Source organism: Prosopis cineraria, unplaced genomic scaffold (assembly GCF_029017545.1).
Source record: "Prosopis cineraria cultivar Desert tree isolate PC_DT_omini unplaced genomic scaffold, ASM2901754v1 PC12, whole genome shotgun sequence".
NCBI classification, from domain to species: Eukaryota; Viridiplantae; Streptophyta; class Magnoliopsida; order Fabales; family Fabaceae; genus Prosopis; species Prosopis cineraria.
In genome coordinates this window covers 33,407,418-33,432,779 of record NW_026555343.1, presented here as the reverse complement: position 1 = coordinate 33,432,779, position 25,362 = coordinate 33,407,418, and the positions used below count along the sequence as shown (strand labels likewise).

Genomic DNA, 25,362 nt, shown 5'->3' with positions numbered 1-25,362 from the left:
ACCCTAGCAGAGCTTGGTCACCGGTTCTCGTTCTCTCCTTCTTTCTCTCTATTTTTTGCCTTAGTATCATGACTTATTTCTACAGAAAATGGCAATGCGCCACGGCGGACACATAATGTACCCGTGCATAGCACATAGAGGTCTCTTTCTTACATCTGTAGTGTCTGTGTATTGCGATGGATGTGATTCATGCCGTGACATGTGATAAAGTAACATTAACCCTTTATTTTCTTCTCCTTCCAATACCCGAGTGGCCCAACTTAATATTGAACCCATAATTAAGGCTGAAATAAAATCGAATATGATTATTAGACCTCCCTGATCACTCACCACCTTAACTTACTTAATTATCCCAATTAAGCTTAATTAATCAGGGGATTAAAATTTGAGATGTTACATCTACACAATCTAACAAACAAATTTTAAATCTTTTTAAAGGGTTGAGAACCTAACTTAAAGCATTTGAAAACTATTTCAAAAATACTCAGGTTGAAAAACAGTACATAGCGGAAGCACTCAAATCATGTGCATGAGAATATCAAAAGAAATGAAAGAATGTGTAGGCCTAGAGTCAAACAATGCTTCTATCTTCTACCACATATAGAGATTATACCTCTTATTAGGTTTAGAGATGCTCTAGCCTTTTCTTGTGTCACATCAAAGACTTGTCCCATAATGGTTGATCACTGCTCTGTCACTTTTACTCCACCCTCTGGATAATGTCTGGCAATATGGCTTAGCTTACCACACTTGAAACAAGATTATCATTTGCCATCATGGAATCTATCACATATGTAGCACTGAGTGATCTAGTTATATTTAGAGTAGGAGCTAGTACATTAAAGGCTTGTCTCGAAGGTTACAAAGGCTTAAATTTGACCCCAATACTACATTGCGTGGAACCTCTATAGACTGATCGGGTTTGACAACCTCTAATGAAACTCCTCTTTCCTAAAGCTCTAAAACTACTTGAGCTGTAAATGAGCTTATTCAAAACACTGCTCGTAAGACTGAGAAAAGATATAAACCTTTTCATATAGTCTGTCTTTATCTCAACCTTAGCTTCCATACCTCTCTTGGCAGCTATTCTTAATTTACAACACATCTCTTTATAGGTAGTCATCTCCAATAAAGCAATTTGCTGCCGGTACTCTAGACACATCTTTTCTAACAACCTTTTTGCCTTCTATTTGGTGTCATTACTATTGTAACACCCTAATTTTTTTTTCAAAAACAATTTAACTCAACCATGGTAGAAAAGTGTCTACCATGGTAAACAAAAGTTAACTTATCCTATTTTTTTTGAAATAATTCCATAATTTAAAACACTACTATGATAGAAAAGATTAAACCCCTTTTTAAATAATACAAAAAAATTTTATACAACTAATATACATTTACAACCATAGTTGGGTTACAGCCACCCAACACATTTTATATCAATAAATTCAATATAAAACATTTTATAATTAGTTTAAACTTGCACAATACAACATCTCAGATAAATTTTTACTTCCCACATATCATTAGGCTAAAACCACATTTTCCATCCTTATACTCCTAACAAATGCAAACCATAAACCAATATCTAACAACTTAATCAATTCCCAAAACAAGCCAATTATTTGGCCTCATAATCATGCCATTTCAAACCATCCAAAATAAATCAAAAATCAAAGTTACCGTCATCCAAAGTGTACTAAAAGTAGAAATAGTTTGAAGGGCATGATTACATCATTACATTCATATAATTGTCAATAAACAAAAGCCCTAGTATTGGCAATATAACACATTAAAAATCATAAATCAAATACCCAAAAGAGACAGTGGATCTACGCCACTAAGTCTCAGGGACTCCTCCATGCGCCACTCGCGGCTCTTCTCTTGAAAATTGCTAACCACATAATGAGACTCAAAAGTCCAGCAACCAATGCCAATTTATGATAGTGTATACAAATAGTTAAATGTGTGCTTGCTAAGTGGGGAAGTAACAGTCATATAATTCTTCAAGAAATATTACAATACATAACAAACAACCATCCTTATCTCCCTCCATTAACCTCGAGCCGTAGCTCTCACTCGGTACTAAATTACCCGGCCAAAGGTAGATTAGCCTGAGCCCTTACAAGCCACCTATTGGGCTCCAATAGGGGCGTACCACGTGACACATAAATACAATAACAAAAACAAGTCTCCTAACACCTCCCATACTAATCAAATAAATTCATAATAATATTGTACAATTATACAATATTACAATCTTCATAATTTTCTCATTTTTAACAATATTACAATATGACATCCCACTTGGTAAAAATACTTCAAAATGCAAATTCACAATTTCACAATTTTTTTCCATAAACATAATAAGGTAATTTATTAACAACAATTCATAATTTTCTCAATAATCACCCAATTAACATGAAGCAACACTAAGAACAAATTAAAAGCATGGTTATCTTATGGCTTTTTCAATCAAGTATTCCTTACAATTTCTCTTCCACCACAATCTTCACCAACAACACAATCTACAAATAACATATTACTTATAAATATTAGTTTCAGTTTCATTATTGAAACTAATAAAATAACTCTAATAATAAGATTAAAGAATATAACATAATTTTTAATCTCAATCTTACTACAAAATTAGAGTAGTACTATTAAGTAAAATTTCTAACTCCTCTTTTAGTCATCAATAAATATTATTAAGCTAAAATCAACCTCTAAATCAATTTCTATTATCAAAATTTTCCTTTTTATTTTAAATTCGCACCTAAAATATCTAAAAATTAAAAATTGAGTCTCAAGCTTAGAATCATCATCCTAAGCCATAATAATTCATTTCTCATCCCAAATAATCATTTAGACCTCAATAAATCAACATATATTCTAGATTTAATAAAAGTCTAAGCCTAGGGTTTGATTTGTAAGCTTCAAATTCTAAGTTCATCAACAAATTTATACTTTAGAATATTTATTATACTACTAACAACTTCAACAACCACATTTATTCAACAAAAATTCATCCCTCTTTCAAACCCTAGATTTCTACCACCAGCAAAATCAGAAACCAAGAAAAAGGATGGTTAAGAAAAAAATTTTAAAACACTTAAATAGTCTTAAAAAGCTTAAAATCACACCTTAAATATCCTATTAGGAACCCAAACCTTTAAAAATTAGATTTCTTCTCGCCGGCAGACTCGCGTTGTTCTCGTCTCTGTTCTCACGCACAAGAAAGGAAAGGAAAAGGAAAGAGGTTGGGGATATTTAAAAAGGTATGGGTCCCACAACCTTTTTGTTTTCCTTCATTTCTTTTTTTATAATATATATATATATATATATATGTACGTAATCACAACACACGGACTGCTCCACCTCTTTTTCTTTTTTTTAATATATATATATATATATATTTGTACATTACCTGTGCGTTCCACCTCCCCATTTTTTTTATATTTTTTTTAAATTCCTATATATAAATCTCTTTTTTCTTCTTTCCTAATAATATTAATAATAATAATAATTTTTAAAAATATTAACTTAGAATTATATCCTAAGTTAGATCTAATAATCATCTCCTACTAATTTATTTACCTCTAAATATTCTCCAAATTTTTTATTAACCCAAATTAACTATTAAAATTTAAAATTGGGATGTTACAACTATACTGTAAATACGTGAAATAGGCTAACAGATCATTAAACCTCTTAATGAATTCTTTTTATCTAGATCCCCTTGCTTGAATGAGTGAAATTCTTCTTCCTTCTCAGTACAAAAGGAAATTAGGAGGTAGTAGTCAAAGAACGTCTTGTTGAAGTCTTCCCAATATAACCTCACACCCTCAGACAGTCTTACAGAATCCTACCATCTTTTGGCTCCTCTGACCAACTGTATTGTAGCTAGGGTTACTTTTTCTCTGAAGTGTAAGTCACCACCTCGAATATAATCTCAAGGTGTAACATCCCAATTTAAATTTTAATAGTTAATTTGGGTTAATAGAAATTTAAAAAAATATTTAGAGGTAAATAAATTAGTAGAAAATGATCATTAAATCTAACTTAGGATATAATTCTAAATTAAATTTTTTAAAAAAAATTAATTAAAAAAAATTATTATTATTAATTAAAAAAATTATTAAATTATTATTATAAAAAAAGGTATGCAAAAAAAAATAGAGAGAGAGAAGAAGAAAAGAGAAGTTTGCTTCGTCCGCCGCCCAATAGTAACAATAGTAAAATAATAATAAAAAAGAAGAAGAAGAAGAAAGAAGAGAGAGAAAAGAATAAAAAAAATGTGTGGGACCCACTGAATTTTTATAAAAACTCACTTGTTCCTTCATTTCTTCATTCCTTCTTTCGTGCGTGAGCTGAGGCAGAGAGAGAGCATCTGTGAGCCAAATTCACCGGTGCTGGGTTTTAAGGTAAGAGTTTTTAATAGGATATTTAGGGTGTGATTTGAAGCTTTTTAAGACTAAGTAAGTGTTCTAAAATTTTTTTCTTAGTCATCCTTCTTCTTTAGTTTCTGATTTTGTAGTGGTAGAAAATTTAAGATCTGGAAGAGGGATGAATTTATGTTGAATAAATATGGTTTTTGAGGTTGTTAGTAGTATAATAAATATTCTAGAGTATAAATTTATTGGTGATCTTTGAATTTGTGGCTTATGGATCAAATTCTAAACTAGATCTGAAAATATATGTTGATTTATTGAGGTTTAGATGATTATTTGGGATGAGAAATGAATTATTATGGTTTATAGATTATGATTCTAAACTATAGACTCAATTTTTAATTTTTGGGTATTTTAGGTACGAATTTATGAAATAAAAAGAAATTTTGATAATAGAAATTAGTTTAAAAATTTGATTTTTAAATTATTAATGTTTATTGATAATTAAAAGAGGAGTTAAAAATTTTACTTAATAGTATTAACTATAGATTTGTATTAAGATTGAGATTAGGAATTATGTTATATTTTTAACTCTATTATTAAATTATTTATTAGTTTCAAAAATTGAAACTAATATTTATAAATAATATGTTATTCGTAGATTGTATTACTGGTGAAGATTGTGGTGAGAGAGAAATTTTAAGGAATAATTTATTGAAAAAGCCACAAGGGAACCATGCTTTTAATTATGATTAGTGTTACTTCATGTTAATTGGGTGATTATTGAGAAAATTATAAATTTTGTAATATTATATAATTGTGCAATATTATTATAAATTTATTTGATTATTGTGGGAGGTGTTGGGAGACTTGTTATTGTTGTTGTATTTATGTGCCACGGGTATGCCCCTTTGGAGCTCAATAGGTGGTTTGTAAGGGCTCGGGCTAATCTACCTTTGGCGGGTAATTTAGCACCTAGTGAGGGCTACGGCTCGAGGTTAATGGAGGGATATAAGGATGGGTGTTTGTGTGTATTGTAATATTTCATATATTTATTGGAATTATATTATTTTTAATTCTCACTTAGTAAGCACACACTTAACTGTTTGTATACACTATCATAAATTGGCTTTGGTTACTGGGACTTTGAGTCTCATTATGTGTTAACAATTTTCAGGAGAAGAGCCACGAGTGACACGTGGAGGAGTCCCAGAGGCTTAGTGGTATAGATCCACTGTCTCTTTTGGGTATTTAATTTATGATTTATAATGTGTTATATTGCCAATATTAGGGCTTTTGTTTATTTGTCAATTATATGAATATATAAATGTAATCATGCCTTTCAACTATTTCTATTTTGGTACAATTTGGATGACTGTAATTTTAATATTTGGTTACTTTGGATTGGTTTAAAATGGCATGATTATAAGGCCAAATAAATGGCTGTGTTTAAAATTGTCTAAATTACTTATTTTACTTATTGGGAGTATAAGGATGGACAAATGTAATTTAGTTTACTTGTTGGGAGTATAAGGATGGACAAATGTGATTTAGTCTAATGGCATGTGGGAGGTAAAAATTTATCTGAAATGCTATAGTGTGTGATTTGAAGCCAATTAAAATATTTTATATTGAAATTATTGATATAAATGTGTTGGGTGCTGTAACCCAACTATGGTTGAGTTAAATTATTTAAAAAAAAAATTTTGGTGTGTTACACAAGGCACTCAATCCACTATTCAACCTTACCCTCCTTTATGCTCCCATCAAATGTCGGTGGACTAAATTGTATAAAAGTCTTCCAGGCTTGGTCTATAGATAGATCTGTACTAGTACTAATAGCCTGCCTACTACCCGAAGCTTGAGATGGATTAGGTCTACTGTGAGCTTCTTTTAAAATCGATTTGTCCTGACCTTCCATTCCATTTGCCTATGCTTTGTTAACAGTACATCATGATCTTGCACCATCCTCCTTATATCGATCATGATATCCCTCAACCCCTACAATAAACCTTCTCTTTTATCTCCTTGTTGATGCTCATCCAATTGAACTTCTAATACAGACTCATCCTCAACCAGATGTGTAAGGTTGCCCTTACGTAAACACAATTAACTCCATAACCAATGTAATCAAGGGTCTAAACCCAATAAAGATTACTAAGTTTTCACAATTAAAATGATCCCATATACTTTTAATAATCTCAAATCAGAGTTAAAACACTTGTGGAAGGATGGAAATCAAGAGAGTCAAAACATTTGCATTAAACATTAAAATAGTGAAACAGTGCAGAAAATAGCATGTGCACTGTGTTTATTATAGGTGCGCAACAGCGTGTTGCCTCTGTGCTATGTGCTGCAGTGCGTTGTATGAGTTTGAGAGCATTTTGCTATCAAATTGACAACACTGGGGATGAACTTTTGATGCATCTCAATTCTCCATCCAATGGCCAATAGAGGTGATCTTGGTTCTATAGAAAGTTCTTTTTTAGCTCTAGCTAATGGCATAAGTTTCAGGATCAAATTTATTTGCTATCAAAAGTTGAACACTCAATACTAATTTCACTCCTTTTTCACAAAAACTCATAACTAGGGTGTCCAAACTCTCACACATGTGCTAAGGCCTAAACTAACCTTTAAATCACACTTAATGAACCATTTTGGACTTGTGCAACACATCACACCCATTCAAATACACACATATTATAAATTTAACCCCTAACCCCTCAATTCACAAAAACACAAGGGGGAAATTTGCATAAATCATCAATGTTATCCAAAACATCTCAAAATACACTTTATTTACTTACACAAGTATTTTGGCACTATATAAGCTTTACTAACACATGACCACTAGCTTAGGGCACAAAATACATGCGATTTTCACAATGACAATGCAAGTAGATCAAACCAATTATATAGTCCTAGTTGAAAAATTAACAACATTTAAGTACACATAAATAAAACAAGGAGGCCTACAAGTAGGATTTACACCAAAATTCTAAGCCTCAGAATGTTTTCCTCAATCTTGGTCTGATGAGCTAGGCCCTGAAAATATTAAAGAATAAGGGATGAGTACAACACTCAATAACCAAGGTCAACCTAGTCTATATTATTGTATATCAATTAAAAATGGATGTAAATGGTAATAAACTTATATCTCATGCACATATGGCAATTATAACCTCAACCACAATAATAACAACCATGTGACCGAGCATTCAACACATATCATCATATATATATATATCAATTATGCATAATATGAGGTGGTAAAAATAACAACCATGCGCTCCTAAAATAGATTGGACTACAATAATAACAACATGTGGTTGGAACTAAATGCATAATTAATGCTATCCTTATACCCTCTTGTTACTTTTGACATGAAACCGGTGGTTATTAAATGGTGACATTCATAACTTGGACCAACCTAGCCTTCTACTTGTGAGGAGCTACTAGGTTAGGGTTAACTCACTCACTTGTGTAACACAGTCTCCCCCAATACTAACAACCATGAGGTGTCATATCCCTAATATAGCCTCCTTATAAATCAGTAGAGACTAGTTATGTTTGAGTCCTTCAAAGGACAAGTGAGACAGTCCTGAATCAACTATGAGACAATGGCTACCTCCTGATTTTAACAGTTAGTGCTAAGGCAAGCTTCCGATTCCAACGATAAATCGCCAGTATCATGTGGATTTACCAACTTACTCCTCTCCCTAGGAGAACTCCCACCAATGATTATGTCATGCACATATTACACATATTATGTCATTGTAACAAAATTCACAACCTCATATCTTATTCACACCACCATTTTCTCACTCAAACAAACTCCACATCTTAAATATTACATATAGCACATTTTCATAATAATATACTTGCAAATTATCATCATGGATCATATGAATAACATGTATACCATTATCCTGGACAACTCAACATAAGTCACATACACAACATCACATTCCCAAAAATTGTATCAAAGAGTTTTTCGAACACCTATTAAGTTCTAAATAATCTCATTCAATAAATAATTAATTAACATACAATTGTACAAATAAGATTTTCCTTTGTTACCTCAAACCTTTAAGAGGTCAAAAGTTTACACCTCAAAACACAAGCTTCCAAAGCTTTCAAATTAGCTTGAATGGTGCTAGAATTAGACAATCTCGAATCAATTACAAGGACATTCATCAATATCCCTCTTTGAGTAATCTTCCCAATATTTAACTCCACATTGTCATTCCATCAACATCATAAACTCACTACCCATCATACCCAATAGATTTACTATGTTCCAATGGCCCATATTGTCATTAATGAGCCATTAAACCACTATTAATGGCATCAAACACTCCCAACAATCTTATTCACTGCTATTTTATGGTATTAATAGTCCCCAACCACTAACAACTCACAAAATCATAAATATAGGATTTAAATACTCTAAACAACTCACATTATATGCATTTTAGTTAATAAGGTTATACTCATGGCTCATATGAATCAAAAATCACTCTTTTAACTTAAACCCTAACTTAACTTTGCATAAAATGGAAGGAAAGGGAAGAGAAGATATAATGTACTTACCTTGTGAGTTAGGAGGCTTTAAAATATCTCAAATAGGTTCTAAATTTGTGTCCTAGTAAAGCAACCTTCTTGCCTTTCATTTTCTCCTTTCCCCTCCTTTGATTTTTTGCATAGATATGAATTGGTTTAAGCAGATTTTGGCTATGTGCCACGATGCCTGGCACAGAGAGGCTCAATTTAGATTGTTGCCGTTTGTCCGTCATGGCAGATGTTCCTCACGCCATGGCATGTGGCACAGAGAACCTTTCTGACTTTCTCCTCCACTTTTGATGCCCGGGTAGCCTTACTTCACTTTAAACTCGCATCTAAGGCTAAAATCATAAATAATTACATAAATTAGACATCTTTGGCCACACACCACATTAGCTCACTTAATGACCCTCATTAAACTTAATTAATTGGATTTAAATTTTAGGATGTTACAGGACGTCTTAATGCTCGAGTACCTCTCCTCATTTTCTCCTCTTCGAAGGATGGAAATAAAAGAAAGTTAAATAAAAGGAAAAGAGTGCTATAATGAAAAGAGATATAAGTTGCCATGTGCTAGGATGAATGCAACAAATAAGTAGGGAAACCAGATCTCGAAACTTAGGAAATTGATACCAACAATTTGTAATGCCTTTTTCGTCATTACCATTCAATCTTCCATACAATCTAACAAAAAAGTTTTAAATCTTTTTAAAGGGTTGGGATCCCAACTTAAAGCATTTGAAAACCATTTCAAAAAAATACTCAAGTTGAAAATTAGTACACAGTTGAAGCACTCAAATAATGTGTATGAGAATCTCAAAAGAAATTAATTCCAAACAACATATTTTGGTCAAAACATGGGTCATGCGCCATAACATGTGGCATAGAGGCATTGGCGTTGGCTTTATGCCGTGGCATGTTAGCACATGCACTATGGCATACACATCAGATTCTACTGTCAAAATAGTACTTTTGATGTGAACTTTAAACGTGCACCATTTTCACATCTGATGTCTGATTGGAGTGATTCAAGCGCCCATACAAAGCTAATTTTAAAATCTAACCAATGACATTTTTCATTTAAATTCAATATTCTGTTTAAAAGTTGAAAACTCTAAGTGCATTTTGATCAATTTTTGTCAAAATCTTCCATTTGAGTATCACTATTTGACACCATAAGTCATTGGTCACTTCTAGGGCCTTAATCATGTCTAATGGAACAAATTATATCTGACTAACCATTTATATTCACAATATCACACATATACACACATTTGGTTGACCAACTACCCATCACAAACACTTTGGGCAAAATCACATGTTTCCCTTCACATTCACATTAATGGCCAAATTTTCACTTTTATCACATGTCAGATATATTCACTAGCACATATACTCAAGCCCTAGCCCAAATTTTCATAGTCACTTCAATATACTTATATACATCATATAGCTCTAGATATAAAATCATGTACTCATTCACAATCAAAATGCTTATGCACAATTATATACTCCTATGAAAACTTATATACAAATACACAACTTATATAGCACAAGTTCATTACACCAACTTCTTACAATAGGTAGTTATAGAGATATATCCTCTATTTCCTACCCATGTCTTTCCCTTTAGCACCACTAATATTAGAACCTATAAAATATAAATAATCAAGGGTGAGATAATAATCTCAGTAACCAAAATAGTTTATTAAATGCTCGTTAACATAAATAATGACATATAAGTAAGCAAAACTAAAGTAATAGTTAGTATGTGTATCAAATGTAAGCATAAGTTTCCTTTTTTTGAATACTTCACACAATCACAGCCACTAGCATGATCATCTATCCACCAATCCTCCAAACTTTTCGACTTGAAACCATAGACTCTAATGGATTAATTACATATTGACTTAGGCACTCCTTCAGTAGTAAAAACACTTGGCTAAAGGTATTTTATCTACTTTTGGACTATGGTTTTCCCTTCACACATACTTGTGTTAGAGGTGTCGTTGACTTCTAACCACGCCCTTTCAGGTACAAGGGAGTTACCAGACTGTCTGGATGTCCTATGATAATAGTCCCAATATAGTGCTGCACCGGATATCCCATGGTGCCGCCCCACCATATCGATTTATTTACTCACATTTCCATACACACATATCCACATATACCTAGGGTGAACTTTCACCCCCTATGATTATGCCTTTCACATGCATAAATCACCACTTTTTCACATTTTACATTGTGTATATATATATATTCCATTCAAAAGCTTTAATAATCAATAAACATTTCAAAGAAAAACTTTTAATGCTAAAGCCATTACATGTTGTAAAATGCCACATTCATAAATCTCACAAGCATGAAAATCATAATTCACACATTTACTTTTATAGAGTTATAATAGTTAATAAATACATCAAACTGTATGGTTACTCCAACCCTTCTATTCTCAAGAAAGGTTACATTGTTCACACAACTTTTTTCGCTATTCCAACACGTAAAACATGAAAATCTACACAAAAATTGGCACTTATATCAATTGTCACATTAACTAACAGTACCAATTATAACAATTAAGCACCTAAACCTTTCATTTCCCCTATTTACATTCATCTCCACTTTCTACATTCAATTACCACTCATTGCAAGTATCAACACACTTATTTCCAAATTCCACCTATTTTCTCTTTTTGAACTTGACTAATTTGAATATACAACTTCAAAGCTTTATTGTTTAGGCTCAAACCAAGTGCAAAGTCCTAATTTAACTCTAAAGAACTTATTTGTTACTGCAAGGTAAGAAATTTACCCCCTTAAAACTTTTAGATTCAGTTTTTCACTAATTTAAACTAAGAGAAATTAGTGTAGAATTGAAGATTAAGGCGGTACAAGACTTATGCGGTAAGTAACAGGTCAAAAATTCTTCTCGAACTCTTAAAATGTCTTGCCCTAGCAGAGACCCTTCTTTTTTCCTCTCCTGCGTGCTCTTTTCCTCTGTTTCTTTCCTTTCTCCACGAGTTTTCCGCATCCTTATCTATCGGATTTTTGCACCATGAGCCGTGGTGCATTCAACACAAGCCATTGTGTGTAGCATAGTGAGAAAACTCCTTACCATGCTCACATGTTTCGCTTTGCAACGGCATTCTTCCTCTCTAATCTTTCCATGTAACATTCCAAAAAGTCAAAATAACATTCCGCCATCTAAAACCCCAATCACATATTAATTTATTAAGTCACTCCTATTAACACTTAATTCAAGAATCATGAATTTAGGATGTTACACTATTAAATAAGGATAAATATGTTTAGTTTGAAGGAAAATAATTATTTTATTAGGGATGAGATTTGATTAAAAATATCTTATATTTTTAAACGAAAGGAGTATATAAGATTAATTTTTGTTGGCTAGGACAAAATTGAAACACATGTATTTTCACGGTTGTACTCCCTATCAAATAAAATATTAATATTTCCAATGTTCATCGTCAACATTGATCAACATGTTTTTTTTTTTTTTTCTTATAAAGTGATCAACATGCTTTTGTTTTTTGTCATCAGTTTAAGATTTTTGCAGGATTAATGGGTAAAATTGTACTACAATATAATATTCTATAATTATTTTTACTTCTAACCTATTTAGGCATGACATGACCTATAATTACAAGTTAACCGATGTGATGTGTGGCTTTTTGCACCATTTTTAAAGTTGACGAGTAAAATTATGCCACACTTAACCCTGTTGATAGCTATGGGCAAAATATCTCACAGAACTTCTCAGATCATATGGGAAACATTTATGTCAAGAAAACGCTTATACACAGTTTCTGAGTTGAGTTGCAAAAGGGCAAGCTGTAGCAATGGTATTGCAAATTTAACTCGTGAAATTGCTGAAAGTGGCTGCCTTCAGCTTTAACTCAGACTATGAAGAACGATAACGTACAAAATCAGAGGAGATTGGATACTTCGTCTTCGTCCTATTGGCGTCCATCAAACTGGTGACTTCTGAACTTGCATGTAGGAACCCAAGCTTTTGACAAGATTATCTTCATTTTGGGGTCAAAGATGAAAGATTGAAGACATAGTGGGGCTGAGGTTGTAATTTTGTCTTCAGGACGACTGGACGAGGGGCCAAAAGTCGAAATCAGGGATTTTGGAGGGTTCACTCCCTTTATATATATATATATATATATTTTGGGGGGGGGGGTGTGGGGGAGGGGGGAACACGCATACAAAAGGACCAATCTTCGTCCTATCTCACATTGATCTGCAAAGTACAGGGGGAGCAATGGAAGGAATGATGCAGAACCAAGTTCAGCAGCCGCAACAGCTACAGCAGCCTCAGCCCGCAGCGGAGAGGCTAAACCAGGCGGTGCAGCAGCAGCTCAATCTGGAACAAGTTAAGACCCGCGCCATCAGCCTCTTCAAAGCAATCTCTCGGATTCTTGAAGATTTCGATGCCTACGCTCGCACCAATACGAACCCCAAATGGTCTTCTTTTTCCACTCCTTTTTCTTTTTTGATCTTGTTTTCTTGTTCGAACATTGTGTTTTGCTTTGGCAAATTATAATTTTGTATTGTAAATTAATTGTGCGTATTGGGCCTGGAATAACTCGCTCTCCCATTTGTTGTTGAATTGGAGGAGTGGAACAGCGAGAGAGGAAATTGTTATATCTATTGTAGCTGGTTGATTTTCTGAAGATTTTCTTAGTTGCAGACATCTATATTTTATGAAGAAGTTTGCTTTCTTATTACTATGTTGGTGACCTTTTGTTCTCCAGGCAAGATATTTTGGGGCAATATTCCATGGTGAACCTTGAGCTTTTCAATATCGTTGATGAAATGAAGAAGGTATCTAAGGCATTTGTTGTACATCCGAAGAATGTTAAAGCTGAAAATGCTACAAGTATGGTGTCTTTCCCTTGAAATTATTGATGCCTTTATACTTGTGTTGTTCATTAAGAGATAGGCAGATCTCCATTATTTTTGAGATCAAATGTCGATTGCATTATTGTATATGGCTAGTGTTGAAATTATGTTTTGACTATTCTCATAGGCACAGATTTTGGAGTTCTCGACCCATGTTTCCTGCTTGGGGGAGGGAAAGTGATGAGGATCATGTTTGATAAATTGCTTTGAAATTTCTCCTCAATATAGACTGTTGTGCTTGACATTTTTAAAATCTCAGAATTTATATGGGATTTTTTTCCTCCTTCAGTACTGCCTGTTATGCTTTCCTCTAAACTTCTGCCTGAAATGGAGATTGATGACAACTCCAAAAGAGAGCAATTGCTTCAGGGGATGCAAAACCTGCCAGTAACAACTCAAATTGAGAGATTGAAGGTGATTTGGAGCTCGTGGATTCTTCACATTATATTTTCAGCTATGTTTTGGTCACTAATATACTTATTTTGCAGGCAAGAATTGATATGATAGCAGCAGCCTGTGAAGGTGCTGAAAAAGTTTTGGCTGATACTCGTAAAGCCTATTGTTTTGGAACTCGTCAAGGCCCTGCTATTGCCCCAACTTTGGACAAGGGACAGGCTGCAAAAATTCAAGAACAAGAAAATCTACTTCGAGCTGCTGTAAATGCTGGTGAAGGTAATTTTCACCTGCTGCTTTATACAAAATGGATGAATATGGTGTGTGCTCTTCTTTTATCCTTTAGTCTGCGTTTTTTTTAAACATGAAATCAATATCATGCTTCATTGCTGAAGGCTGAGGGAATTTCAGTAGGGGAAGATATGGGAGGCCAAGAGATCTGAGATGATGCTGCAGGAAGTAATGAGAAAGAAATGGCTATGAAAGGATTGGAGGAAATTATATTTTCATATATAAAATAAAAAACTTGTCGAATTAAAATACAAGCACCCCCAGTATGTGATAGTGTACATGTATGGGATAAGAAGTTGTGTGGTTTCTGTGGTTTTAGTGCCTGCCATTGTGTTGTGGCTGTTACAATATTGGGCTGAGGCCCAGGCCCATGATCTGTGGTGGATAGCTCAGAATCATATACTATTAAGGTACTCCCTCCTAATCAAAATATAGGATATTGGTAACTAATTTACAATTTATGAAAAATGTTAGTTGAAACCTTAATTTTTTTTTTTTAAAAAAAAAAAAACTTACATCTTTTCAATTCCAATGCATCATTTTTTTTTCAAGAAGAATAATAAATGAAGTAGGGATATAGTTGGAAAAACAATTATAAAAGTTATCCAATTCTCTATATTTTGGACAAAGTAAGGCTTTTAGAAGATGCTCTATATTGTTGTTTGGAGAGAGTATATATAGTTTTGTTATGAGAAGAAATAAACTAAGATCAGATTACAGATGTTAGCACTTGATGGGAAATTGAATAGCATACTGCGGTATGGAAGAGGTGTTGTGATTGTCATGGATATGGCATGAAAAGTGTTCAAGCATAATTCTTCACTTTGGAAACATCTTCATTTTATTCCTTATTTGGTTGATAATTTTGTGGACTTAAATTATTAATGGGTATCTGAAGTTTATACAACATCTTCTAAGGTAACATACAAATGAAATTTGGAGCTGTAGAATCTTAGTTGTGTCAGGCAGACAGGTCATTTGTCAAAATAGTGGTTTAGATTCAAATTTTCTTTTTCATGAAGACAAGTTTGCTATATTTACACTATATAGTGTATACGTAGGGTCTAGCCTTGAATAAATAGACTTGACTACATAAATATATTAAAATATGCTTTATTCTGTGAAACTCAGTAGATAACAATTGCAAACACCCTTATAATATGTATTCTTTGTGCGAAGATAATTTGGATTAAACCTGCAGGATTGCGTTTATCTGGAGATCAGAGGCATATTACTCCTGCACTTCCAATGCATTTGGCAGACGTCCTTGCTGTCCAAGAGGCTCCACAACCTTTGGCTGATGCATCCGGTAAAAGATGAGAACTCTTACCTGTCTATATTGAAATGTTGTGGATTTTAGCCTGTTGAGATGTGGCATTTGTTCATGTTACTTTCAGGTATGTATATGAAGAATACCCCGCTCTCATCAAACAATATGGTTGGCCAGAATTCCTTGTTACAGGTTTGGAATTGACATTGCCATTGAAGTGTCATTTCTGACATCTGAATATATGATAGCTTATTTATTCTCTTTTCTCTTTTGCTTTCCCCTTACTCTAAATATGGGAGGACTTGTTACTATGGATTTTGGTTGCTTTTTCCAAAAGTGTAAATCCATTGTTATGGCTTGTGATTTCTCTGCTTCAATTAGTGTCATGTTAGGTCTGATACCTCTTGGTCTTATGATTTTTAGTTTTCATGCAATCTTCTTGTTGATCTGTTATACCTATGGGAGGAGGATTAGTGTCCTTTTTTTTTAATAAGCAATTGGTGTCCTTATTTTGATTGTTTGAATTATATTTTGATTTGATTCTTGTGGTATAATCATTTTATTCTCTCACCTAACGTTGTTAATGTAGGGCCCAGGAGCACAACTTATGGGAAGACCAGCCGCTTCTCCATCTGCTGCAACTAGCACCCCTTCTTTTGACAACACAACAGCATCACCAATGCCATATGCCAATTCACCTAGGTCTTCTACAAATATTATGAACACACCATCTCCTCAGCAACAAACCCCTCAGCAGCAGCAGCAGCAACCACAGACTCAGCAGCAACAGCGGCAGAAACAGATGTCATTACCTCAACATCAACAGCAGCAATTCCTTGCTCAGCAACAGTTTAGGCAATCTGCAATGCAAGGAATGGGGCAGGTAAAGCTTGCAAGTCATGTATTGATTTTCTATTTTATACAGGGCAGGTAATCTTTCAGCAGGTTTAAGAAATTGGGTTGCAGTACATTTTATTTGCTTCTTGATTTGATCAATTCAGATATGCATCATTTTGTGATTCTACCCTGTAGTTTTGATTTTTTATTTCTATATTTATGTCAGTTTGTCACTTTCTGAGAAATACCTCTATGGGTACTCGTATCTAGGAATTAAAGGTTAAGAGTAATTAGAGGATTAGGTTATGGGAAATTTGGGAGGTAGAGAGAGGGGCATTTACGGAATTATGTGTACACCTCTATTGGTATAAATTGTGGAAGAAGCACATGAAATCAGTAGGAAATGTATCAATATTTGGCTATTTCAGTTTTGATGCTTCTACCATGTATTGACTATTGACCTGGTAGTTGGACTTTTTTTTATTTTTTATTTTTTAAATTTCCCAACTTGTATCAGTTTGTGACTTTTGAAGAAGTACCCATGGGTACTCATATCATGATACAATACACAAGACATAATATTTTTTAAAATTTTTGGATGCTGGTATGTAATACTCACGCTCATGCTCATGCACAGATAGATAAATAAATAAATAACAAATGAAAAGGTAAACAACATAAAAGAAAATTTAGTTTTAAGGGTTTCAAATGTAAAGTGTTCATAGAAAAATACATATAAAAGTATAAAACAGCTAGCTTTAAACTAAATTTTCCAGTGCAAATTTAATATCAATCTCCATTTGCATTCAAATTATTAAGATTCCCTATATGCTCTTGAGTTGTTTTGGCATGTTTTGAAATATGTCAGTGTGTTTCAAAATGTTTTGGAATGTTCTGAACAAGAAAAAAAGCTGGATATAAATGTTGGAATGTAATACAAGCATTGTGTTAAATATTAACATAACCATGTGCCCCTTTTCTTAGTGTATTTCTGCTTCCTTAGAATTGTTAGAGCTTTAGTATGGAGTTGCTTCAGAAGGACACCTGTAAATATCTTGAGTGCACACACAAACGCACGCCTATCTATTTTTCATAGGCAAAAAAATGAATGTTTACATGACAATGATAAAATGCATCTATATTACAAGCTGGCAGTTAAAATAGTCTTATTTTTATGCTTGTTTAATGATAACAAGTTATGATCCTCTCAGATGCATGGACAGCATCAGATGCAGTTTTCTCAATCACTTGGGCACCAGCAATTTCAGGGTAGGCAACTGTCTTCAGCTCATGTTCAGCATGGCATTGGTCAAAGCCAACTCAACCAAGGAAATCAGATGAATCGCTTGAGCCAGTTCTCAGGTCCTGCTAATAGTGCATTATTCAGTGCTGCTCAGGCAACACCCAATACCCAAATGGTATGATAGTCATGTAACAAAATTTAATGGCAATTCCTTTTGTCAATCACAAAGTTGTGTTTGATATCAGGAAAGAGCAACTAATTTGGTATATAGCTGTGATTATTGGTTCTCTTGAGGAATTGACTTATCTGAAGGGAGGTCCGTAGTTACAATAAGGAAGAAAGGAACAGTGATTGTAAATCCATATCACCTGCAGCAATTTAGTAAACTCAATAATTTAGTCATATTCTTCTCCTAACTTTCTCTTTTATAATAATGATCAAGTATCACCTTTTCCCCTCCATTCCGTTTGTTAATTATTAGTTTTCTCTTTTATAATAATGATCAAATATCACCTTTTCCCCTCCATTCTGTTTGTTAATTATTAGTTTCTTTTCTTAAATATTTTTTGGTTTTTTCTTTCATGCTGGCAGCATTTTTTTTTTTTAAGAGGGTGTGTACTTATGAATATTGTGAGTTTTCTAATTTTAGTTTTTAGATGTCCATATATGTGTTAAAGAATTGATGAAATCTGCTGACAGCTCTGTAGGATGTATATTTTACAATGAAGTTTACTGTATCCCTTCTATTTTCATAGTTTGACTTAATGGGAGCTTGAGTCATATATTTGCTGCATGTTTGGTAAACGGAAAAATATTTTCTAGAAAGGAAATGAGAAATGTACCTAAAAAGAAATTGGGTAGGTACATTTCTTATTTCTTTTCTAAAAAACACTTTTCTACCTACCAAACATGGCATTAGTGCACAAATTATGGAAAACAGTTAAAGTGTGTTGCGTTCTTTAGTAAAATAGTACTGTACGGACCTCCACTGTCATATAGCATCTTTGATTTTACATTGGAAACCACCAAAACCATAAAATCATAGTTTTGGTGGTTTTTAACGTAAAACCAAATGTGCATATTTGGCTAGGTCGACACTTAATCTGAGGTATTTGATGGATTTTTCAGCAAGGACCAAGTGATCTTTCTACTTAAAACTAGAATATTTCCCCTTTGCATTCGCAAGGGAGTGACAATTTTTTAATTTTTTGAATGATAAGGAAAACATCAAAGTTGAAGAAGAAAAAAGTATAAAGAAGCTCAAAACCCAATCTGTACAGTCTAACAGTGTTGGGGACTCTAATTTTAGTATATATCGGAGTTACCAGGTTTGGTTATCCTGAACCTAAAGATGAAAAATGTATTCAAAATTTATGGGGTGAAGAATATCCTTTACCTGAATGGATAACGATTTTCCCCCCCATATCTGTGTAGATGCAGTTCTTGAAATAGATCAGCTTCTGCATTTTTTGCTTCTCTTTTGGGATGCAGTTTCTTGTCTTATTTTCTCACCTTCCTTTATTTGTGCTGAGTTGATGTGATTGTGTTAAAAGTTCAACTTCATCCTTTGATGGCGGTCTTGTTCTTCTCGTTTGTGATGGTTTGTCATAATTGTATGTTCTATTTACCTTCAATGATCACTTCTACAATGACTTTTGCTTCTTTATTTGGCAGATTCCAAACATTTCTGGGGCAATGGCTTCACAGTCTCTTATACCGCGGGTGCAGGTTTGTCTCTCATTCTCTGCCTATCGGTATTCTCATTATGTCCCATTCATTTTATTGAAATACATATTTGAGTGATTTCTTTTTTGTTTTTGGCAAACTACTTGATTTGATCATTTATAGTCGTTATTTTTGCCAATGTTAGTTTAACTCACTCTTAGAATGTTTAATTTCCTGTTGGTTCAAGTTATCAGCATATTGCCAAATCTAATAAATTATTTCAAGGGCTTCCTGATTTCGTTTGTGTGAATTTTTTGGCAAGTTATGTTGTCATTTAGTGTCAAATTCATATGATAAATCATTTTTAATATTATTTGTCTCATTATATGGGTAGGCTAGTCTTTCTTGCCACTCACTTTGGGTCACCCTATTTTGGGTAATTATAATTTTGTTAATGCACTTATTTTGTTTGTCCATTATCTGTGTGTACTGTATCTTTGTCTTGGCTTGCTTCTTGTTAAGACGTATGAAATCATCACATTCTCCCCTGCTATACTTTGTTGCCTCCCCAGTTCGGATTATCTGGAAACAACCCTCAGCGGAGTCATCCTTCCCAAATGTTGAGTGATCAAAGTACGAACTGCATACCTTTGACTTCCTTAATTGATATCTATTCGGTAATAGGAAAATTAATGAGCAGGTCTTTATAATTTTTCTCAATTTTGAATTAGGTTTTTGTAGTTTATTTTGTTTGAATTGAGTCTTATAAAATGATCTGTTGGATTTGTTAATTCCTTTGGTTAAAATCCTTGAATTTTCTTTTAAAAACTATGAAATTAAGAACTTTTATATTTTTATTTAATGCTTGTATAACTTTAGAATTAATTAATTTCATAATTTTTATAATTCAAAATTTATATAATTAGGATATGTCTTCTGAATAATTTTTATAGATATAGAATTTTCATTAAAAACCTAATAAAAAGGTGAACGTTGTATTAAATTAAATTTTCTTTTTTCTTTTTCAGCCAAAAGTATTAAATCGAATTTTCTATAAACTTCAAAAGTGTTTTTATTTTAAAAAATTTAACAATTCATGAATAATTTTAACCTTTAAAGATTAGCATATCTAATAAATCGAACTATAAGGTCTCAATTCAAATAAAAAAAAAAAAACTACAAGAACCTAATTCAAAATTGAGGAAAACTATAAGATCCTGCCAATTAATTTTCTTTTTGTTCATTGTGGGCCACATGAACACAACTACTTGTAATGAGGATGTGCCATCATTTAGATTGTGGCTTGTGATGCAACCAAGAATGCCATTTATTCTATGCTGTGAATGTATATGCTGAGTTTGAGTTATTCCTGGTGAACCTCATTGCAGTGTTTAATATGGGAGGCGGTAATCCGGGTGGCATGATGCCCTTACAGCAGCAGCAGGCCCAGCAGCAGCAGCAGCAGCATCATGGTTCACAAGGCGCATTTGGTAACATGGCAACAAATACTCAGAATCTACAACCTGGTATGGTGGCACTTCCGAACACGTCACAGACTCATCCTAATTTCTCTCAACAGAGACAGCAAAATCCACAGTGATGCAATGTGATTATGTAGATGCTTTACAAATATTGTTAACATATATTAGAATCTAGAAACCAGTTGCTATGAACATATAAACGGCTGCCCGTTTCAGTTATAAATATTATATTTTTATGGGAAAAGTTATGATTCAATATTTCTGTTGATTGAATTTTGTTGTCACTCAATCTGACTGGTATTTGTGATTTTTTTTTTCTTGGGGGTCCCTTCTCTTCCTTTTCTTAATTTGATACTGTGATTTAAGAAGTACTATAAACTGCATTGTAGAACGAGGTCAATATTTACCAGATCATCAATTCTACCACGTCACAAAAATTCATGGCGTTGCTGAAGCATCCCCAATAAAGTGTTGTTTGGCATTTAATACTTTTCGAGGAATAAATAGGTGATAGTAATTATGGTGGAGTATTTAGAAAATACCTTACCCTTAAAATGTTGGTAAAATAGGAATATCACATAGAATGTACAGATATTCATATATCTGCATATTAAAGAGCAGTGCTTCACACTGCAAACTGAAATGAAAAAGGTAGATAAATTCTTACATAAGATGTCCGCCTTTAGGATTTGTTTGTGTTTGATAGTTCATAATAATGCATTTGAATGCACGTTTGATGAAAGTAAACTTAATATATATTTTGTGAATTTGATGAGCTAGTCAGTCGATGCAAGTGTATGAAAACGCGTATAGATTCAAGTATTGCATGCATATTGTTCTGTGATTTGTGAGTTTCTTTTCAGATACATACTAGTTAATGATAACGAAAAGAGTCCAGGAATGAGAAAGCTGTGTTAGCAACTGAACGAATGTTAGTCTGAATCTTGAAATGAATCTGAAATTAGAAAAGATTGAGAGAACATTCTGGTCAAAGTAAGGCTAAAATATGAAAACATGTTTTGTCTTCTGCTCTGTATCATTGAGAATTGATGTCGCGGTTGGAGGATTCAAAGAATCTGATACAACAGCTGCAGCATCTTTGCACAAACCATTCTAACCTGTTTCATTACTCCAAAAATTTAAAACCAATGAGTCCTATATGATAATATATGCCTGTGTGTGTGTTTTTGTGAATCCTCAGCGTTTGACTGGTTGGTGTATGCTTTGATATTTTAAATAGGAATGTCTGGTTTTTGAATTAAAGAAACTAAACCTACCAGTCAAGTAACTTCAAAACAAAATGGCATTTAAAGGGTTTTCTGGCACTTGTCTTGTAAACAAGGAATAAAAAAAAAATCTAATTGGTCTGATTATTCACGCTCTGCAACTGATGAAACATTAATCTGTTCTGTAAAATCTAATTGGTATATGCTTCATGCCAAAGAAAATGTTCATGGGAAGTTCCTGATGCCAAACCAAAACAATTTTTTTTTTTTTTGGCAGTCTCTGTTAACTTCTGATTAATGAAAAGTGACCTATAATGGCAAACTAATTACAGAAGAGAAAGAGCTTACAATTCTTGCAGGCATGTACTCTTAGGTTCCAATTCTTGAGATTTCCGGAGGTCCAATGAAAAGACTGAAGGCAAATTAGCAGTAGTTGGTGGATCTTCTTGCAGAAGGGGAATCTTCTCCTGCTCAAGAGAAGCCTGGCTGGAAGGTGCCGGCGAGAAGGGTGGTGAAGGAGTTGATGATGCCGAGATGGAGTACTGGCGGTTGCCCGGTCCGAAACTAACAGGAAGGGGTGAGGATGGAGTTGGAGGTGATGATGTTGGAGAGTCATAGTTAGGGTTCATAGTATTAGTATTAAGCAATAGCATTGAACTCTCTCTTTCAATCTCACCTTCCTTCTCCTTCCCGTACAAAGATAAGCCATTAACTTGTTCTGCTTCAAATTTTCTCACCCTTATGCCAAAATTTTCCCTCTTTTTTATTTTTTTTTAAATCTTGAGCTTTTGGTATAACCTACCAGTCTTGCCTCTTCTCTTCCTCCATCCCTCAGCTACTCTTCATTCCTTTCTTGTCACTTTGACTTGAGGTATACCTTTCAGTTTCTTCAACCTTTGATTCTCTTCATCACAATACCCTCTGAACCAACTTCTTGGTATTGATTCTATGAAGCATTAAACTTCATATCAGATGAAACTCAGCTTGACGAATTCATAACTTGACAGAGAAATTGAGGGAATAGGATGGTTTGGTTAAAGGGGTATGTGTTCGTGTTCAAATCTTGAACTTGAAATTCCATTATCGTTATCAGAATATCTCGCAAGTAATTTATGAATGTGAGTCGTGGAATTTATCTTAACCCTAATTATGAAGAGTTCTCAGGTTTCAACTTATCTTCAGCTCTTTGGCTAGATTTTCAGCTCATAATTTCCTATAACATTGTAGAACCACCTATGTTCATCTCGCAGCCAGCAAGCTAGCACCATGGATTCGTTTAAGAAGGGTCTTGTTTTTCTCTATGGTGTTTGAATGGTGAGTATGAGAGTTCAGTGAATCAAAAAGCGAGACTCGCTGTTCTGATATTGACTCGTTGACTTGTTGGTAGCCAAACCATATTGACTCACTCGTATGGTCGCTTTCTTCAAGGACGATGATCCAATGGAACGGGAACAGTAAGCAGATCTGTCAGTACTCTTGAGGGGAATTAAAAAAAAAAAAGCAACAGGAAGAAATGCAGTTAGATCTTAAAATAATAGTTAGATTTCAGGAAAAAATTAAGAAAAATAATTTTCAAATATCTATTTAAACAATTATAAGTAGAAATCTCAATTATGATTATAAAGTGAGAGTTATGTTTAAAACATTAATGTCTGGGTTGTAATTGAGGTTGTTGAATTTGTGTTGTGTCTGATATTGACTTACTCTTATGGCCGCTTTCTTCCAGTACGATGATCCAACGGGAGCATGGTAGCAGGTCTATCAATGTCTGATAATTGATATAAAAATGTAATTCAATGTAATTAAGCAATCAAAAAATCTATGTAATTAAAAAAATGGTGGAAGTCTATGCCATTCTTTTTTCCCAATGAATGTATATATATTTTATAAATTTTTTTTTAAATTTTAGGACTTTTCAATGTTATTTTTTTCCTAGGAGATGTGAGACATGTTTTTCAAATATTGTGCAAAATTTGAGGTAAGTGACGCTCTTTATAACTTATAAATAATACAGTTTGATACTTTTTGCATTATATTAGTATTTTATTGACATATTAAACTTGTTTTTAAAACTCATTTCCATTTCCTTGAAATCAGTTCACATATGTCAAATATAGCCTTAGTGCCAAGGCTATGATATGACAACATGTACATGACTTGATTTGCTGGAAATCATTGTTGGGTGTGTTGATGATGATGAGTTGAGTGGTATTAGTGCCTTCTTGATAAAAGTTTGTTCATTTATTTATAAACAAGCTTGGATGATCTCTTCTTTCTCCATGATGCTCACTTCCCATTATTTTAGGAAGCTACTTTTTCACTTGAGCTATTTTATTGTATCTTTATTAGAAAGCACTTCTAATTATCTTATCGAATTAAAAAGAAGTTGTTAAGTTATTAACAGTGTCTGAAAATATAATACACTTTTAAATTTACCTCCATTTAAATGAATTTTTTTTAATTTATATTATATTCTCTCTCATAGTTAATAAGTTTAAATAAGGGTGATATTAAAAAGAATGTAATTAATGTCCCATTAAGTATTTTATATTAAAGATAAAAAAAATATTTCTAAAAAGTATTCTATAATAGAAATTGGAAGGAGTACTTTATCTGCTGTTACATTTTGAATGACATGGGTAGAGCATGTAGTTAGTGACATTGACTTGATCCCAAGACTTCATCCCACTTTCTTTCTTTCTTTTTTATTGATAAAAGGGTCAAATGATAAATTAAAGCTAATAAAACTTACAACTCATAAGTTAGTAAAGGTAAAGAAAAGAAAGAAGAAGGAAACAAAGGAGTACAATCAATAGTGGCACTAGGACCCTAGGCTATGAGGTGCAACATTTTTTAAATTAATAATTTAAAAATAACTAAAAAAATTGAATCCAAAATCTTTAAATTTAGACAAAGAGGTGCAAAATATTTAGACCAAAGGGTGCAAAATATTAAAATACATGAACCTTTCTTGTAATTTTTCCAAAACCAAGAGGTGCATTTGCCCCTTTGGCTTCGATGTAGCGCTGCCCATGAGTACAATGTCAATTAATTTGTTCAATTGACCTTAAAC

General features: G+C 33.2%; 2 protein-coding genes across 2 annotated transcripts; one reads left to right on the top strand and one right to left on the bottom strand.

The window, feature by feature from the left end:
* The first annotated feature begins 13,164 nt into the window (after positions 1-13,164).
* On the top strand, positions 13,165-21,319 carry LOC129289570 (mediator of RNA polymerase II transcription subunit 8-like). Its single transcript, XM_054926356.1, has 11 exons — positions 13,165-13,445; positions 13,736-13,860; positions 14,173-14,297; positions 14,372-14,555; positions 15,769-15,876; positions 15,965-16,029; positions 16,427-16,720; positions 17,886-18,092; positions 19,592-19,645; positions 20,155-20,215; positions 20,971-21,319. The coding sequence occupies exons 1-11, from the start codon at positions 13,243-13,245 to the stop codon at positions 21,180-21,182; spliced, it is 1,638 nt and encodes a 545-aa protein (XP_054782331.1). The 5' UTR covers positions 13,165-13,242; the 3' UTR covers positions 21,183-21,319.
* A 554-nt stretch (positions 21,320-21,873) lies between these two features.
* On the bottom strand, positions 21,874-23,016 carry LOC129287535 (formin-like protein 20). The gene is made up of 2 exons (XM_054923730.1): positions 22,638-23,016; positions 21,874-22,181 (listed from the first exon to the last, which is right to left on the bottom strand). The coding sequence occupies exons 1-2, from the start codon at positions 22,940-22,942 to the stop codon at positions 22,100-22,102; spliced, it is 387 nt and encodes a 128-aa protein (XP_054779705.1). The 5' UTR covers positions 22,943-23,016; the 3' UTR covers positions 21,874-22,099.
* Positions 23,017-25,362: the final 2,346 nt, after the last annotated feature.

What these genes read in the sequence shown, in the direction of transcription:
- LOC129289570 (XM_054926356.1), top strand. Translation starts at nt 13,243, where the DNA reads ATGGAAGGAATGATGCAGAACCAAGTTCAGCAGCCGCAACAGCTACAG. An exon ending in TGCTGTAAATGCTGGTGAAG is followed by an intron (nt 14,556 to 15,768) that starts GTAATTTTCACC and finishes TTAAACCTGCAG; the next exon opens with GATTGCGTTTATCTGGAGAT. An exon ending in GCCAGAATTCCTTGTTACAG is followed by an intron (nt 16,030 to 16,426) that starts GTTTGGAATTGA and finishes TTGTTAATGTAG; the next exon opens with GGCCCAGGAGCACAACTTAT.
- LOC129287535 (XM_054923730.1), bottom strand. Translation starts at nt 22,942, where the DNA reads ATGCTATTGCTTAATACTAATACTATGAACCCTAACTATGACTCTCCA. An exon ending in AGTACATGCCTGCAAGAATT is followed by an intron (nt 22,182 to 22,637) that starts GTAAGCTCTTTC and finishes GTAATGAAACAG; the next exon opens with GTTAGAATGGTTTGTGCAAA.